Source organism: Epinephelus lanceolatus, chromosome 17, assembly GCF_041903045.1.
Source record: "Epinephelus lanceolatus isolate andai-2023 chromosome 17, ASM4190304v1, whole genome shotgun sequence".
Taxonomy (NCBI): Eukaryota; Metazoa; Chordata; class Actinopteri; order Perciformes; family Serranidae; genus Epinephelus; species Epinephelus lanceolatus.
The window spans coordinates 10,614,960-10,634,523 of NC_135750.1; the positions used below are offsets into that span (position 1 = coordinate 10,614,960).

Below are 19,564 nucleotides of genomic sequence, written 5' to 3' on the forward strand. Positions count from 1 at the left end.
GAAAAACCTTGAGGACCCCTGTTACAGAGTTTATTCACTGTGGAGACATTAGAGTGGGATGCAGCTTCTCTGCTTTCATCTGGATGGATCAAAAAATATCCACATTAAAAGTTCTGGCATAAGATATGCGACTCACTTTATCCCAATTAAATCTAAATTTCAAAGTTGTAATTCAGCCTGACATGGAAATAATAAATTAATTCAGCTAAATCGATGGAGATCGGCTTTTAGCAACATATATGAGCTGCCAAAAGGTCTCAAAGGTTCCAACAACAAACAGCAACAAATTAAAGACTTCAGACAAACTCTACAAATGAGCAAAAATCTAAACGCTCACACCAGAAATGACCATGGCAATTAAAGGATCAACAGAAACTTAACTGCTAAATGAATGCATCAAAAACCAAATATGAACCACTCATTTACACATTAACACTGAACTAATGTTTCCCTTTGACGCTAAATGTTTCTTAGCACTGTTGTTCCCACTGAGGATCAACACTCAGTAGTAGTAACTGCAGCAGTCAACTGATTGCAGTTCATCATTTCATTACAGTTCAAACAGTTATCAAAACCATCCATAAAAAGCTGTTGCTCCCAGCACATGACCTCACACGAGCAGATCTGACACTTGTGTCCAGTGCAAAATGGCACCAGAGCGAAGATAATGAATGACTGATGAAAGAGAGCGTAACAAGCCGAGCAGACCTATAGGTTTTTCGACTTTTTAGATTCGATGGAGACGCCAGAGCGGCTCTGCTTCCGCTGGATGTGGACAAAAGAAATTGTTTGCTTGCACATAAGCTATTCATTTTATTGGTTGAATGTATAGGAGAGTGTGGTTCTGTTGCAGGCAGTTTGTTTTGGAGTCTTTCTGCTGTAAATGATCAAAAACCACTCGATAAACTTTGCTCTCAAAATAAAAAGTGGTCCCATTGTTTTGAATTGAATTCAATTATTCTAGGAGCTAAAAATAAACATGATCACAAATGCAGAGTACTTAGACACCATTACAGCAGCCCACTTATAGTTCTTTAGCCAAATGGTGTTTGTGGTCATTTTATGCAGATTGTTTTTGGCGTAACGACATATGAGATGTCATGGCCTTAACACATAAGCAACTCACGCAAAAATGTGAAGTGTCAGAGCAATTGAAAAATCACTTGAAAGTATGCAAATGTAAATGAAATATACTCCTTTGTAATCACTTGTGTAATCTGCACTTATATAAAAGTACCTCCATTATCTGTAAATCACCGGGTCGCAGATCTCAGTCTAGATCAAGACGATTACAGCAACACTAAGTATCCAAACTCCTCTCATCAAGATGCTGTACATTCACTGTGACTGGGAAAATATTCTACAGTCTTTCTTTTACATCTACTCTCCTACATCGAGTCGTCCATCCAGGGGCAGCATGCTGAGCAAAGCACCCCAGACGTCCCTCTCCCCAGCAACACTTTCCATCTCCTCCTGGGGGACCCCATGGCGAGATATGTAATCCCTCCAGTGTGTTCTGGGTCTACCCCGGGGCCTGCTACCAGTGGGACGTGGTTGGAACACCTCTAACGGGATCCTGATCAGATGCCTGAACCACCTCAACTGACCCCTTTCAATGCAAAGGAGCAGCGGCTCTACTCCGAGCTCCCTCCGGATGTCTGAGCTCCTTACCCTATCTCTAAGGGCCGTTTCATAGTCGACGCACACAACGCAAGAAAGCGACGCAAGCAACGGGAGCAACGCACTTCCTTTCATAGTCAACACACTGAATGCAAGCGATGCGGGTGACACTAGAAATGCAATACATTGCTCGCGCAATAGGGGGTAGCAGAGTCACTGGTACGTTCCGGCTAGCTCGTACTGCTGTAGCTAGCTAGTACTGTTATCTTATTAGAGTGCAGGGCACTAGAACTGTCATATAAATGGGGATGTGATCGTACGAGTTCGCAAAGTTTTTCCTCCTCGCCCGCCATATTTCATACCTGCTTCTTCTGTGAATAACAAAAAGTGGTTAATTTCAAGTACGTCGCTTACATTATCACCCCCGCTGGCAACGCATGGTATTACACACTTCGCTGCGTTGCGTATAAAAAAAAATGGACAACACATTTTGAGACGCAAGCACGCATCATGGCGGCCAATGCATCTCGATGCATCCCTATGCGTTCGCGTGTGCGTGCCTTTGCGTCAACTATGAAACGGCCCTAAGGCTGAGCCCTGCCACCCCACGGAGGAAACTCATTTGGGCCGCTCGTGTCCACAATCTCATTCTTTTGGTCACTACCGAGCTCATGACCATAGGTGAGGGTTCGGATGGAGATGGACCAGTAAATTGAAAGCTTCGCCTTCTGGCTCTGCTCCCTCTTCACCATGACAGTCTAGCGCTCTATTCCATTCTAGTCCATTCTACCCTCACACGTGAACAAGACCCAGAGATACTTGAACTCCCTCGCTTCGAGTTGGTTTTTGTGTAATTAAGTGATGTCTGCAGTCACGTCTTGCTGCCCCCTGGAGCCATCAACGTATATAAAAAGCCGATATGGTTAAAATGATGGATTGTTCTGATATGGTGAAGTCCAGCCTAAACAAGAAACCCAGGTTAGTTAGCTAATAGAATAATTCAAAAGACAAAAAAGTAACAATGACAATAGATAAACTCCGAACTCCGGGATCCTCATCTGGGATATCGAAATGATTACCATGAAAATAGGAAATGACCCAACTAGTATAAAGTCAAGATCATTCAATGACATAAATGCTAAGCTAAGACAGCTTATTAAGTATTCTGTGAATGCACAGGGTGCCACAGGACGCTGTTTGCATCATGGTATAAATTATGTACATGAAACTGCAGTGTGCAGTAGAAACATGCATATCAATGATTTCTTTCAGAATCCTTCACATTTCTTTTTCTGCAACAAACCAAATAAAAACCGACTCATGCTTTCTGTCAATTTGCCCTCAAAGTAAGATGATCTTCCTAATCTCACTGAGGTTTCTTTATCTCACTTAAACAGTTTATTTAAGGCTGTGGTTGTGAGCAGATGTAACAACTTAACCCCTGCGACCTCAGCTGTCCCGCCTGAGCAAATAAAACGTCAACATCCGGCTCCGCGGCCCCTCCTCTGACAGCTTCACTTCCTCCTTCTCACAGCAGCTCCTCTTCCAGCAGGGCTGTTGAGAGGGGAAGGGATGTGGTGTTTCATCACTCCAACCATGCTGTGGTTGGTGGACGTGCTCGTGTATGTGTGTGACAGAGATATAGACGGATATGTGCATACGTAGATGATGTATATATATATATATATATATATAATGCAATTTGCAGACATTGTGTATTCTGTTGGAACAACCAGCTGTGTCAATGCAGAGCCTGGTTTTCAATGAAACACCAACTCTCTGCTCATATGAATTAATGTAATCATTAAAACAAAGACACTAAACACTCCAAATCTGATAGCTTTTTTTCAACTGCCTTCACCGCTGAGCAGACACAGAAAAGAGTGCCACTTACAAAAACCCAAACTTAATCAAGTGACAGCGACGCCTACAGGTGATCTCTTGGACGTGTAGACAGCAAAAAGTGCAGGACAGAAATCTTGCCGATCACCAGCATGAACCAACAACCAAGCCACTATCTCTTCAGATGTGACCACAACCAAGATAACAACTGTTGTGGATTAATCCAGTTTACAGTAAGCGTGTGTGTCATGTTCACAAGCACCCTCGGGACACAAACAGTATCAGGCACAAGAACAACAAATCCTATTCATTCAGACAAACACAACGCAGCAAAGCTCAGACCAAATGTTAGCAATAATCTGCAAATTGGTTAATTGAAACTGCATGAAGAAAAGAGGAAACTGGATATTGGAGTTTTTTGTTTTTTCCAAACGAGAATTGAAATCAGAAATTTTGGCCACGTGAAGCGATTTCACACCAGAGGAACCGAGCCGTGGTCAGCTGAAGGCTGTTTTAGATTTAAGAACTGAAACATGTCAGCTTTCACAAGTGTCCCTTCAGGACTTTTCCCAGACCCGCGCTCTCTGTCCAAATCTGTGATGAAAGACTCAAAATCACTGCACGGGAGCCGCAGTTAATATTACATTCACCCTTTTCAGTTGACAGCGTGCTGACCTTCTCTGAGAGCTCCAAAGCTGCTGGAGCTTCCAGTGTTACGTAAGGATTAGGGTGAGATTGGGCCTAATATACTGTAGTGCTCTGACCACTGACTGGGTGCAGTTTTTCAATTATTTTAGCAAAATCCCATGAGTGTACTTTGTAAATGTCAAAGTACCCTCACACAGCAGCACACACACCTGCAGTCCAAGTCATTAAACTGTTTCAGGGTGTGTTTCTGCACACTGTGACTGAAGCAACAGGTGATCACATAACATACAGTGATGCAGCACTACATCCACCAACATTTGAATGAAATCAGGTCAATAAATGTCACAGCCGGGACATTTTTAACCAACAGCGTGCATGTTTGTGTTCATGTGTGTGCACAGGGGTGGATGGAGATGGATGTGCATGGAGGAGAGAATGGAAAACAGTGTAAATGGGTGAATGTTTGCACAGAAATATATATATATATATATTTTTTTTTTTTTCTTGGAAATCACATCTGCATGCAACTTGAAACAGTTCAAAACCACGATGTGTGTGTGCACCATGACCCCAGCTGGTCAATATAATCAGGTGAACAACATGCAAACAACTAAAATCTGGTATACTGTCACAAAGCAGTGGCATGTTTTCACTTTATTGCTGCTTTAAGAAAATATTCATTGTTTTAGTGCTTGATTTTATTTAAATTCAGCCTTCAAATGTGGGGAAACTGTTATTCAATTAAAAATAAAGACCAGGGATATATTTAAGTGGATTGTTCTGTGTAAATTACTAATATATAAATGACAAAAAGTGCAAGTACTCACACAAAAGCGTGGTAGACGAAAGCCCATTCCCTCGGTCTCTCCAACACGTTGTAGAGGTAATTCTGGAGCCGCCGGTACCGCGCGTTCCTGCGGCCGCTCTGCGCGCTGTAGGTCAGCGGCTTCCCCAGCAGGCTGAGCCGGGCACCCTGCTTCCTCTCCGACCCCACCGCACCTGCCGTGGCGGGAGACAGGAGACCGTCCCCGACCCGCACCGCGTTATTCATCGTCCTCCGCCCAGACTCCACATCTTTCAGCGCGTAGTCCTGCACCCGGCGTCCTGTCGAGGTCTTGAGCCAGAGCCCGGTGCCGCTGCTCTCGTCGCCGGTGTAACTTCGCGGCATGGCATCACCAGCGCAGTGCGCTGGGAGACCGGCAGACATTCACATGTAGCCAAGTGCTCCTGCGCTGGGTGTTTCACTACTTTGACTTTCACTGTTACACTCAGTAAAACAAAGCAGAGGGTGAATTGTTAAATGACTAATCTGCTCTCATGTTGTCATCCTGTGGCCGCGTGTGAGCACATTCACAGTCCGGTTTGGACACTTTGGCCATCTGCGCAAAGCTGGAGAAGAGTGGGGTTATGAAGGAGTGGATCCATCGAGACATTTGGCGGGGGGAGGGCTCTCCCACCCTCCCACACTCTCTTTCTTCCCCAACTCACTCTCACTCGCCGTCTTGCTTCCTTCTGTCAAAGTGTGTGGAGCCTGCCGGTGCTGCCCCGAACCAGAGGTCTCTTTTACGCACCAAACAGAGACAGGCGCAGCACGCCCAGCACCACCAGAACCACTGGGTTAGCAGGTGATCTGGACAGCGAGAGCTGCGGATGTATCTGGGGTTTTCAATTTGAATTATACGTGTTAATTAAAGAAACGTCAAAAGACAAGGAGCGCCGATGACGCATGTTTTACGCAAGCGTGGAAATTGCCCGGGAATCGCCCAAAACAACCCGCGTGATCATTTTAATTCGTTTATCATAAAATATCAAGTCCACTTCATCTGCAATTCAAACAATGCTGCTTTGAAACACTTCTACACAGAAATAAAGTCATTTCTTTTGCATGGAGGGAGCTGACATGAAGCTACTGGTATAATTAAAGATATTATGAGACGGTTTTTACGCGGTAAAACTGCATCACATAATTGGCTTCAGACTGAACAGCACCTCGAGATTAGTTCATATTGAGAGAACCAAACTTTACAATGAATCTGTTGCGGCTTCAGCAGCAAAAGAGACGGTGAGGGTTGGTTTGGTGCCAAAGAGCCGGAACCGTGTACGCTTTCTGATTAGACTGTGAGCATCTGCGTCACTGTCCACTGATGACCGACCATGTGACCCGAGAAGAGCAATGACTACCTTTTCTTTACTTTTGTTTCTTGTCTGTCTTTCCAACCTGTTACTATTAAATAACAAAAACATTCTGCTGTCCAAGTTACATACAAACGCACCCGTATCCATTCACGCACTGGGGTTTTGGCACAATTTAAATTTAAAAGTGTGGTGGAAGGTTATGCCTTGAGACAAATCCACTGCCATTTTCTATGTCAATGCTCAACTTTTTACACATAAGTTATTTCGGATTTGAACTTTATCCAGCCAAAGCTCTTGATGACGCCAGCAATATGACGCCATCACGTGCTGTTCCCCCTATTTTTAAATGTGAGCACGTAATGTTTCTTTAACATTTTTTCCAACCAAGACGTGTGATGAATATTTCCTGTTGCGATCAAAGCCTGACCTCTAGTGGTCAAACTTTGGTATTACAGGAGCAGCCCACATGAGAAGACAAAGCCAAAATCAAGATAATAAATGGGAAATAACATCAGTAAGATATCAATAACATAGACAGACAGCTCAGATAACGTCAGGATATGCTCTCTGATAGAGGCATGTTTTTAGGAGAGACTTATACAGACAGCCTTATATCCTCAGGCAGGCTGTTCCAGAGCCTCAGGGCCCTGGTGGCTACAGCCCTGTCCTCTCTGGCCTTCACTCTGGACTCTGTGTTAAGCAGAAGACCTCTGCCCGAGGATCTCAAACTATGCAGAGGTTCATAAAGGACTAACAGGTCTGAAATCAATATGGGTCGGAATGGATGTTGTTTCATAATCATCCTGTATTCCCTCAAAAAGACCTCATCCATATTGTATCAGGTCCATATTATTATACAACTTTATAGGACTTGTCTAAAGTTTTCAGACAACATCCATTTCCATCCATATTGATTGTTTCTTTCCTATATAACTAGAGCTTCAGCTTTATACTGAGGATAACAAGAAGTTTTATCAAAAAATGAAGACGCCCTTTTGTCATGTACCAGTTTCTGACTTTTTAGTTACCTATTGTTGCATTAGTAGTACAAATAATAACAGCCTAAAATAGTTCATAGCAGAGGCCCGTTTGATATTAACAAGTAAATGGTCGCTTTCTGAAGCTGATATTCTTGTCACCTTCAAAACCGTACTCCAGGGTACTGATCGAGACTGGTGGGAGATTGCCCAATCAAAAGTAAACACCTGGAGTGAACTTGAAACTGTTTTTTTATCAGCTTTTCTCTCAGAAGATTATGAAGATGAGCTAGCTGAACAAGTATGAATCAGAAGACAAGAAGAAAATGAAACCATCAGAGATTTTGCTTTCTCCTACAGAACTCTCTGTAAAAGATGGAAACCCTCTGTCACAGACGCTGGCATTGTTAAATTGATCCTGAAAAACATCAAACCTCTTCTTGCTAGCCAGCCACTGCAGTAGTAGTAGACTGCAGATTGGATGCTGGATTATTATTCACCATAAAACTCCAGTTAAAAGCCTAGTCCTATCCCAGCTGACACTGGGTGAGAGGTGGGGTACAGCTTGGACAGGTCACCAGACTATCACAGGGCTGACACATAGAGACAGACAACCATTCACACTAACATTCACATCTACGGACAACTTAGAGTCACCAGTTAACCTGCATGTCTTTGGACTGTGGGAGGAAGCTGGAGTACCTGGAGGAAACCCACGCTGACACAGGGAGAACATGCAAACTCCACACAGAAGGGCTCCCCCACCCTGGGTTCGAACCATTGCTGTGAGGCATCATGCTACCACTGCTCCACCGTGCCGCCATAACCTACCATTTTATTTGAAGCCTAATTTTCATGCAAGTAATATTCATACTGGTTCAAATAAACAATTTGATCATATTTTCTCATCTTTGCAGAGCAACAGTTTGGTGTTAACGGGATTAAAGGCCTGTCCCAAATATAGACCTGTTGAGTTCAGTGAGGTAAGCAAATAATAGCCTGGGCTATTATTTGCTTACCTCATCTTGTTTTTTTACATGGATTAGTGTATTGTGCTCTCACTGCCACTGGATGGCACAAAAAAGTGTCCACGAACGAGGACAAAAGGTCTGAGTTAAGCAGAATGAAGTTTAAGGTCAAGTAAACCCAAAATGTGATGTCCTAACTTGTCATGGTTCCTTGTAAAACCACAAAGCCTTTTGAAGAACTATTTCTTCTAAGTAGAAAAGTAGCTCATCTGGTGGACCCTGAACTAAACACTGTGTGTATATATTATATGCACATTTTCCCATGTAATAATTAACCACATTTTTCACCCTGCTGTCTGTTTGTTGTGGGCTAATTATGGGCTGTTTTGGGTTCATTATCTGTTTTGTTTATCTCACTCCCAGCCTCAATCCTTCCAGGATCAATTAAAGTAATCCTCAGAGTTTTAATTGGCAGAACTTCAGCACACTGAACAGATTGAAATTCAACCACAGAGCCGACAGAACACTTTGTAATTACACTAATTGGGGAGTAAAGAGGAAGACAGTGAGGAGGGAGGGTGGGTGTGGGAGAGAGGGATTTTCAGAGAGAGGAGGAGAGAGCATTGGTTGGGATTAGGCCTGGGCTGCAGGTTAGACGGGATTACGGCGCGCAGCGCGGCGCACTTCACTCCGCTGTGCGTTCTGCTATGGATTTCTCCGCACGGCATTTGTGAACCACATTTAAGACCTGTCACTAACATCCCTCGATCCTGGTGATAGACCAGATATCTATGGAAACATGGCCGACGTCCCTCAGCTCGTCAAAATTGGGATTTCACTGAAGATGCTTCCCAACAACACCGCGGTGCACTTCAAGTCCGACGGCGCCAGGTTCGGACAGACCCGGACCATCAAGCTGCTGACCGGGTCTAAGTACAAAATCGAGGTGGTCGTTAAACCAGGAGCGGTCGAGGCCACGTAGGTAGCCCTTCTATTTAGGCCTGTTTGTTTGTTTGTTTAAGGCGTGGATTGTGCTTTGGTAATATTGATCCTGGAAAACAAATACAGCGACCTGACTGTTATATTCGTACAATTTCCGACTGAAAAATACCACAAAGATAATTTAATTCTCTGATGAGCGCTACAAACACGTTTACAGTCACTAGGGCGGTTATTTATATAAACATATATTTCACATATGGGAGGAAAGGGACACACACTGAGCCTCCCAAATAATGGAGACTGTGTTTTCTGAATGAAGCAGCGCTCATAACCATTCACGGTCCCTCTGATTTCCCCTAGAGAATTACGATGACGTTATCATATGGGATATTTTTGATTGGTTAATGCCAATGTTTGCTTCGTCTGCACAAGTTATTTTTGTAAAACACGTTTCCCTCACAGAGTGAAATACACTGGGATTTTGACTGCTTCACTGGACTGTAGGGCTTCCCAGTATTTGGCTTTTAATGACAAATAGAGTGTAGGCCTATAAATATAAAGCGTCGGCTAATTAAAGATCCAAGGAAGAGGCTCACTCCTCGCATGCAATGATAGTGACCTTAACAAAAGGCAAGTGCAGATTTTAATGCCGCATTCAGGGACAGTAGGATTATAAAGATGATACCGCACATGAAGTGGAAGAAAAGTGAAGCTTTTCGTCATTTCCAAGCTGCAACCAAAACACAAAATCACTTTAAAATGTTTCTTATACGCCTTGGTATATAAGTATCGCACTAAAATATACATCTGATTTAAAAAAAATCCTGCATTTTAGCACTCAACAAGTCCCCTTTTCCAAGTGAAGTCCTCCAAAGTACGATTTTACGAGGTGCAAGTGAATGCAACATAAACCCCAATTGGCTGCACATCAAATCCAGCACAGATTAGGACTCCAGGGTTTGGGGTTTTGTGTTAGTGCCCTCCTGTGATTTGCCTGCAGTAAATGATTATGTAATGACTGTTGTTGTTCGTCCATGTCCAAATAAGGATTAGTGTTGAACATGTAAATATCAAGAGAGGGAAACGCCTCAGCAGCACTCTGGTGTAAAAATAGGTCACACAGGCGATGATGCATTGGAGATGTTACACTCAATTTGGGGCATGCTCATGAGACACAGCTGTGGACTGATTCCACTACTTGTCAACAAGAAATCCTGTCTGCAAATAAATACAAATACATTCAAATTAATATTTAAAAAATGGATCGGAGGGATTGAAGCTCACAGTGGCAGTTTATCTATTTTAGCACTTTATTAGAGATACAACTTTTGAATTTATAATCTTTGACTTTGTGCTTTAAAATGGCATGTGTGATCTGAAATATATCCAGTCAATCAAATATTCTTGGATACTTCTCGTCTATGTGTTACTTTATGATGAGTCTGTCCCAGTCTGGCGTGAGAAAGGTAGGCTATTGTCTTAAGGATATGTACATTACTTATGTTTTTCGATCAGCTGAGAGCTAAATTTTATATACCAAGGACACATTATTTTAGATATTTGCAGGTTCAAGATTGGGCTCGTAAACATACAGGTTCATTTCCATCAATCCCTGAACAGCAGCCTCTAGATATTCGATTTCCAACAGCTCCATCTCTCAAAGGCACAATATCTGTTATGTTTTTGAAACTTTCATCTTTACAGACAAAATCTCTTGATGCACTGAGAGAGGCGTGGCAGGTGGATCTGAATTTACCATTTACAGATGCTGAGTGGTTAGATATACTCGAGAATACACACCTCATCAGTATCCTCCTGAGACCCTGTGTCCTCATGTGAGCACGTCACATTTTGGGTTTACTTGACCTTATACTTCATTCTACCTAACTCAGACCTGTTGTCCTCGTGCGTGGACACATTTTTGAGCACAATGCACTAATCCATGTAAAAACAAGATGGCAGCCATCTCTGCCAAGTCAGTCTGCAGCCAATCCTGACACAAAAGTGGACAAAAGCTGATCACGTGTTATGGTTGACACTTTTTTATTTATGATTAATAATGTTTGTAGATTGATAGCAACAATAACAAGCTAAGACGCTGTTAATTAAGATGTACTCTTTTGAAGACATCAGGACTTTATTATCATTGACAGTGTTTGGTTTTTAATACTTATTGGGTTCTACTGATCTCAAATATCTGGGAGAAATTAAAAATGTGAACCAAACATAAGTTCGGGGTCTCAGGAGGTTATGTGCCAGGCATGGCCTGATTCAATTTGAGGTGGTACACAGACTTCATCTATCTAAAATCAAAATCTCAAAGATGATGATTCTTGTAATAGATGTAAAAGCTCCCCCGCAACACTAGCTCATACATTCTGGTCTTGCCCGGGTCTCTCAGTTTGCTTGTGTTTTTTTGAAGCTCTTTCTAAAACGCTTAGAAGAATCCAAAACCTCTTACAGCAATTTTTGATTTGATTGATTTTCATTTGGGTCATGCACACTTACATGTGCCCGACCCTCATGGGTTTACAAGACACCAATTACAATGACGTTACAGTAACAATCAAAAGTACATGTTAAACTCAAATTTTTCATCATCATCCAGCCAAAAGAAATCATCGCAGATAGAGGTCATCTTACTGAAAAGTACATTCCTTATGTCTTCATATACGGGACAGTAAACCAGGAAGTGAACCTCATTCTCTGCGTCACCTAAATCACACAACAAACAAATTCTATCCTCCTCTGGGGTGGCATTAAACCATCCAGTCTCTAAGGCTGATGGTAACGTTCCTGAGCACAACTGTGCACACAGTCCTTTATCATTTGTTTAGATTATACTTCACATGAGGTTCCACACTGTAACTTTCCTTTATAAGACAGTAAGTTCGTAGTTTTTGTTTATACCATATGTCAACAGACCATTTTTCTCTAAACATACGAAACATTTCATTCCTGATCTCCTGACTGTCACAAAGTAGCCTGTTCTGGAAAATAAATGACAAGTTGTTCAAATAAAATAAAGAAATGCGTACTGATCGATGTCTTGTGTTGCGTACCTGTCTGCAGGTCGATGAGTGTGGGCGGGGTGACCTTCCCCCTGGAGCAGCAGTCCAAAGACCCGCAGTCAGTGGTCTACAGTGGGCAGTACGACACAGAAGGGGTGGCACACACCAAGAGTGGAGAGAGGCAGCCAGTTCAAATCAGCATACAGGTATGGACAGGAGAGTAACTTTAATCTGGAGGCAGAGGCAAGAAGTTAGGCAGTTATGTTATTTTATGCGTGGCACTTGTGTCAGGTGGAACAAGGAATGTTGAGGCACTTATTCTCGAATCCGTCGTTCATACTTAATGTCACCTTGGACAAAAGGAATAAGTATAAAGACCCAAAGTATTATCTGTGAAGCCAATTCCAAACATAGCTTATTCCTCTGTGCTGTGAGGGTAAGTTTAGAGAAATGAGCGAACCATAGAGTGTATAAATATAATGGACGCAGCCATTATGACATCACCCATTGGTTTGTGGATTGTGGACTACTGTTTTGAAGCCTCAAGTTTGACATGTTGGCCGTCGCCATCTTGGATTTTTTTGAAGCCACATATGACCATATGTGGACAAGAGAGTAGAGCAATTGAGGAGCAAGAGGTGGATGACTCATGGACTGTAGCAACGTCTCGACAGACAGCCTGTCACTCAAAGTGGTCACGCCCTTAACTGCGCATAACTTCAAGCCTCAACAAAATTTAAGCCATACAGTTGTCATGAATAAGGAAATTAATTTTACAGACCAAAACCATTTGTGTACCAGGAAGTAAACATGTTTATTTCTGCTGTAAAGTTGAGCATTTTAACATGGGAGTCTTTGGGGATTGACTCGCTTCTGGAGCCATCCCCAAGTGGCCATTAGAGGAACTGCAGTTTTTGACACTAATGCATCAGTGAGCACGGTTACATGCGCACACAATAATCAGATAACTGGGAATAATCAGGTAATGGTAATAATCCGATTTGACGCATTTACGTGCACTTCAATAATCTGATAATCAGAAAAACCTGGTTTACATGATTCAGTCCTTCAGTTGGATTTCTCCTCAAGTACATGACATAAAACTCAAACTTCCTGTTACAGTAGGTACTCATATCCTTGAAAAACCTCGAAAAGTACGCAAGTCATATATTTGCAAAATAAAGCACTCATCATGCTGACAGCTTATATTCTTACAGTACTGTTTGTTTTTATCATTAACAAATACATGTGAGAGCATTTGAATGTGTAGTTTATCAGTGTGGAGCCAATTTTACATACTTTGGGCAGATTCGGAGTAAAAGTACTGCAAAGTGCAATATACAAGTGTATTGTATATAAACTTGTCACACAAAGTGCATAACATAAGTAAGATAAAATAAAAGTGACAATTTAAACACTGAGAATATAAAAATATATTATTTTATGTAAAATCTTTATCTGAAAGGAAACAAAAGCTGTCAGATTAACATAGTGGAGTAGAAAGTACAATATTTCCCTCTAAAATGTAGTAGAGTGGGAGTATAAAATAGCAAAATCCGAAAGAAACCAGATTAAAGGGTATACATGCACCGAATAATCTGACTATTGGGGAAAAAGCTAGGTGTGTTTATCTGATTTCTCATAATCAGATAATGGCTTTTGTCTGATAAAGCCTATCGGATTATGCTGTTTACATGACCACTTGAATAATCAGGTAACTCCAGAAATCAGATAATGATCGGTTTATTAGTGTGCAAGTAAACTCGCTCAGTGTTGCAGTGATAGTTGATGAGGTGGGTGTACGACTAGGTAGATGGGTAGGTTACAGAGGAGGAAGTGGGTATACTCTCCTTTATATTCCAATGGCTTTTTGGCTGATAAGCGTATACTTGCGTGTACCCTCCACTACACCCCTGAAGGTTGCCGCTTGGAGCTAATACATTGTTGGTTTTGGTCTTCTCATGGGATTTGTTGACAAAACCAAAAATAAAGATCATCTGCAGCTTCATCCTTTAATCACAGAGTGATCACTTTAGTTTACAACAGCTTCATGTCTTCCACGACTGTCTCAACGTGTTCCTGTTACCCTAAAGGTGCTAAATGCCTTACTAGATGTCTTTATGTTGCTCAGCTTACGGTTTAGCTGAAATCAATGCCAGCTACCAACACCTTCAATCATAATTACAGTTTTTCTTCAGTGATAGCCACAGGTGTTTCCATGGTTACAGTTTAGGTAGAGTAATCATGGATGTATTCATGAATGGATCTCGCAGGTGTTGAAGCTGACATAATTAAGGCTGCAGCTAAGGATTATTTCCTTTATCAATGCATCTACTGCTTGTTTTCTCAGTTAACTGTTTGGTGTATAAAATGTCAGCATATTTAAAAGTCACATTTTGCTAGAGCACATGGTGATGTCATCAAGCGTCTTGTTTTGTGGGACCAATGCTTCAAAACCCAAAGGATTTTATTTACTACCATAGAGCAGAATTTTGCCTCCTTTTTGGCTCAAAAATCGAGTTAAAGGATTAATCACTTACCAAAATTCTCAACTCTAATCTTCATGTATATGAATTTATTTTAATAGATTTTGTCATTAACCTTGTAACAAGACAGATATTTGACAGCAGAACTACAGGTTCAAACATTCTTACAAATAACATTATATTTGGTTTGACATGTTTGTGTGTGTCCTGCCCATATGTCCAGTTCACACCCTGGGGCCTCTGGGATGATATGGTGTGTGTGTGTGTGTGTGTGTGTGTGTTTGTATCCATCTGTCAGATGAGTACGCCTCCTCTTCATTTCACCTTCACATGATTTTACACATAGTGTGAGTGTCTATGTGGGCTTCTTGTGAGTGTGTGTGTGTTCCCATCTGTCCACTCACACACTCATCTGTTCATGTTTTCTTCCTTCAGTTCACAGAGGCAGGAATGTTTGAAACGGTGTGGCAGGTGAAGTACTACAACTACAACAAGAGGGACCACTGCCAGTGGGGAAACAGCTTCAACAGCATCGAGTACGAGTGCAAACCCAACGACACGCGCACGCTCATGTGGGTCAACAAGGAGATGTTTGTGTGATGGAGATATTCAGTGTTTACTCTGCAAAAACACGAGGTGTGGCGTTTCTGAGCATCAGCATGTCATGATAAATTAATTTTCTTTAATCCACAGCAGATACACACTCAATATTTGACTTTATTTTAATTTAAATTGATTTTTTGTGTGTGTGTGTGTGTGTGTTTGAAAAGAAAATGCAACCTTTCCCTCTTTTGTACTGTAAAAAAGCACATCAGATTAACAGCCAAATCAGATCCTACAGCAGAACATATAATATAAAATGCATGTTGTCAGTCTTCTCGCAAGGTGCATTTTATCAAGGTTAAAATGAAACATGTTGCACTTCTCAACAACCTGCAGTTTGAATTATGCATTGAACAATTAAATGGTATTTTGAGATAAATATTTTAATGTACCGTTCGGTTGTGGCGTGTGGTAATGTGTATGTGCAGTAGGCTACTGTGTGCGTGAGTGTGTCTGTGTTTAATTACAGTATGTGTGTGTGTGTTTTACAAACGGTGCTTGTACAGATATGTTTATACATGTGAAGAGTTTCATTCCAAAATGACTTAACAGTATGTCCAGAAATTCATGTTAACATTTACCAAAATGTTAAAGAGAACATTTTCCCTCTTGACCACGTCCTGTGTCCTTGCATTAGTGAGATTTTGATGTCATTGGCCCTCAAGCTGATTTTTTCCCATCTGTCCTCATATGGGAGCTTGCCATGACATCTGCAGCCTCTAATTTTAAAAATGTGGGGTGTGTTTTCAAAGTATGCAACAGAGGAAGGTGACATGGCAGACGACTCCATATCTTAATACAGGTTTGAGAGGATTTTTTCTAGCTTTAAGAAATACATGACATCTCTGACCCAATGAGAAAAGCATAGGGGAGCACTTTTCAGTTTAGAGGGATCAAACAGTGAAAGCTGTGACCGCGTGGGCTGTATTTAGTGCGATAGTGCAGGATTCCTTCAAACTTAAACCAGAAATTGCACAGACTTGTTTGGGGTTCAATTGGATTTCAAATATCTCACTAAAAGCTCTAAAAATACTTCTGCAGAAGGTGGAGAGGTTTGGACATAACCACAACATATGCATTAAGCCTGCAAGCTGGCCTCTACATCGAGGGCATAATGGCGCAACATTCAAATACATCTTTTCCGGTCTAGCATTAATAAGATGAGAAAATTATCAGCTACTTTAATAAGCAGTAACCTGGAGAACAGGCACGTCCAAAGTGTGGCCCGGTCGCCAACTGGGGCCTGCAGACAGATTTTAAACAGCCTGTGATGTGTCTTTCAAAACATACCATATATGGCCTGCTACATAATATAGTTCACTCTGCATTTTTTGCGTTTACCTCACCATGGCAGGACTATCATACACAGTCGGAACAGCAGCTGATCTGCTAGGTAACATCAATGGCCACAGCAAAAAAGTGTGAAGTCGACAGCAAGGGCCGCTACTTTCGGGAGCGGTGGGAAGTTGAAGATTTTTTCACTGAAAGATGAAACGGTTACATTTGTCTTGTGACATTTTTGGTGCGGCTTCTGCAGTGATGCAGGCGCTGCGCCAGCCCATCGTGGTGAGGAGAGAGCTGAGCCAGAAGATTTACTGGTCTATCTACGTCCCAACCCTCACCTATGGTCAGAGCTGTGGGTAGTGACCAAAAGAATGAGATTGTGAACACAAACCAAATCCTCAAATCCAAAATGAGTTTCCTCCATGGGGTGGCTGGGCTCAGCCTTAGAGATAAGGTAAGGAGCTCGGACATCCGGAGGGAGCTCGGAGTAGAGCCGCTGCTCCTTCACATCTAAAGGGGTCAGTTGAGGTGGTTCAGGCACCAAGGATGCCTCCTGGGTTCCTCCTGTTAGAGGTGTTCCAGGCACATCCCACTGGTAGGAGGCCCCGGGGCAGACCCAGAACACGCTGGAGGAATTACATATCTCACCTGGCCTGGGAACGCCTTGGGATCCCCAAGGAGGAGCTGGAAAGTGTTGCTGGGGAGAATACACATCCTGGCTGCCACAACTAAACTAAATTTCAGCCTGTGTTGCTGATACTTTCAGAGACCTTGAAGTCGGTCTGTCTGAATCACTGGAGAGATACTACTTTCTCTGAAAGAGTTACAGGATCATGCAGTTGCCCACACAGAACCGACCCTGGTCTCTTGATGCAATCGTTCACAGGCTCTTGAAAGCACACAGGTCAGCCCCCCTGCAAGTCTCCAGAGTTACTGTTAACCAAAAAAAGAATATCTTCTCAAAAGCATGCTTCAGCCCGTATCCTTTTACGATGACACCGCAGCGTGCCTCCTCTGCATCAGCACCTCTGAACCACAAAATCATTGGTGTTTTGGAATGAAATTCTCCGTCTAGCTGTGTGTGTGTTGTGGTGCCAGTGTGTGTTCAGTGTAATGCAGTACTGGATGTAGGAGTTTTGTATTTGGGTGAAGTCGTACCCCTATTTACAGCGTGTTTGTCTTCTCTACCTCTTCCGAATGACTTAGCCATGAATATGAATTGTGTTTATTAAAGAGAAACAATGTATTTGGGATATTCAGAACACAAATTATCAATGAAATCTTTTTTCTATTTCTGGTGGTAAGTTATATTTTGAAAAAATAGTATTTTTGTACAGTGAACCATTTGAAATGTTTTCATATTATTGTGTGTATATTGGTAGAAATGTTTCCTTTGAAATATTGAATTGACCTATGCAACAAAAATCAGAGCAACAGAATAACGATGAAATTGTGCAATGCAGTTGTGAGATTTACATATCATTCTGACCTTTTTGTGAAAATGTTGTTTGATTATAACTATTAATAGTAAACTTTGAAACCTTCTTTGTGACAAATGTTTTCATTTTATGCACCTAATCAGAACCCTACTGTGACATATTAACTACATGAGGCTCATTTATAAACACAAGTGTTGACAACTCGTTCAATTAGTGCTGTAAATATTTATGGTAAATACATGAGTGAATCATATAAAGGAAGCTTTCAGAGCTCCGACAATCACAACAGAGGGCAAACAATAGTTCTTACTGATGGTACAAACTATAAACTAAAGCACAAATGACAATAACTATCATAAACTATCATGTTCTGAATAGACACACCCTAGACCTCAACAGTAAACTACAAACAAATCAGTCCAGCGTAATGGGAAACGAGGGTGTCACTCCAATATTAAATGTAAAATAATAATCATAATAACTTTATTTGTATAGCACTTTTCAATATAAATAACAAAGTGCTTTACAGCATAAAATATCAGCACACAGAGTCTAGGGGTCCTGATTGCAAAAGCCCTGTCGCCTTTTGTTTTCAGCCTAGACCTTGGAACAGCTAGCAGGGCCTTACCAGCGGATCTCAGACTGCGAGCTGGTTTGTGTGAGGATAAAAGGTCTGAAATATAGGCAGGAGCTAGCCCAAGTCTGGCCTTAAAAACAAATGAAAGAATTTTAAAATCAATCCTAAAATGAACAGGCAGCCAGTGCAGGGATGCTAAAACAGGGGTGATGTGGTCACATTTTTTAGACCTAGTTAAAAGCCGAGCTGCAGCATTTTGTACTAACTGTAGATGGTGAAGTGATTTCTGAGACACGTATATAAGCTATTACAATAGTCGAGGCATGAAGAAATAAAAGTATGGATGACTTTCTCCAAATCTGTGGCTGAGATAAAAGACCTGACTCTGGCTATGTTTCTCAAATGATAAAAATATGTCTGGACCACTTTTTTTTTTTACATGAAGTTCAAAGTTCAAGTCCTGGTCAAAAATGACGCCGAGGTTTCTGGCTGAGGGTTTTACAAGAAGTGTTGAATCGCTAAGGCTTTCCAAAATTAGTTTTCTTGTTGTGGATGGACCTTGACTGATTGAGTTGGAGAAAACTGTCTGACATCCAGTATTTTATTTCTGTGATACAGTTGTGGAGGGCTGCTGTATTAGACTGATGACCGGGCTTGATTGGGATGTACAACTGTGTGTCGTCTGCATAACAATGAAAATGGACGTTGTATTTACGGATGATGTCACCTAGAGGGAGCATGTAAATGGAAAAGATAATAGGGCCCAGGATCAACCCCTGGGGGACACCGTAGGAGACATTAGTGGGGGAAGAAACAGAGCCAGCTATAGATAAAGTTGTAAAAGGTAAAAGTGTCATTTAGAGGCATATTGACTCATCCATGGTATTATCGCTCACCATTAAGCCAGACTTAAAACTTTAAAAACAATATAGTGCTATATGGCACCTCTAATGGCTCTATACAAGCACTATTTGATAAAGGCATTGTACAGCATCTTTGGAAAATGGGTGCCACATAGCACCAAAAAAGGT

The 19,564-nt window shown here is 41.7% G+C and overlaps 2 protein-coding genes across 6 annotated transcripts in view; one reads left to right on the top strand and one right to left on the bottom strand.

Annotated features, from left to right (window-relative positions):
* kcnq5a (potassium voltage-gated channel, KQT-like subfamily, member 5a) overlaps positions 1-5,645 on the bottom strand; it is a 160,645-nt gene extending 155,000 nt beyond the window's left edge. For 2 of the 5 annotated variants that reach the window (XM_033613300.2, XM_033613301.2), the window contains exon 1: positions 4,938-5,642. In XM_033613300.2, the coding sequence (XP_033469191.1) occupies positions 4,938-5,317 (380 nt within the window). In that variant the 5' untranslated portion in view covers positions 5,318-5,642. Of the gene's footprint in view, positions 1-4,937 lie in introns of all 5 variants that reach the window. The other 3 variants (XM_078160662.1, XM_033613298.2, XM_033613299.2) reach the window with 3 other exon arrangements.
* A 3,149-nt stretch (positions 5,646-8,794) lies between these two features.
* On the top strand, positions 8,795-18,062 carry cnrip1b (cannabinoid receptor interacting protein 1b). Its single transcript, XM_033612767.2, has 3 exons — positions 8,795-9,169; positions 12,206-12,350; positions 15,066-18,062. The coding sequence occupies exons 1-3, from the start codon at positions 8,991-8,993 to the stop codon at positions 15,228-15,230; spliced, it is 489 nt and encodes a 162-aa protein (XP_033468658.1). The 5' UTR covers positions 8,795-8,990; the 3' UTR covers positions 15,231-18,062.
* The last annotated feature ends 1,502 nt before the right edge of the window (positions 18,063-19,564 follow it).

Excerpts from the sequence above, each read along its gene's own strand:
- cnrip1b (XM_033612767.2), top strand. The coding sequence starts at position 8,991 with ATGGCCGACGTCCCTCAGCTCGTCAAAATTGGGATTTCACTGAAGATG. Across the intron at positions 9,170-12,205 it reads CCAGGAGCGGTCGAGGCCAC|GTCGATGAGTGTGGGCGGGG; the intron begins GTAGGTAGCCCT and ends ACCTGTCTGCAG. Across the intron at positions 12,351-15,065 it reads CAGTTCAAATCAGCATACAG|TTCACAGAGGCAGGAATGTT; the intron begins GTATGGACAGGA and ends TTCTTCCTTCAG.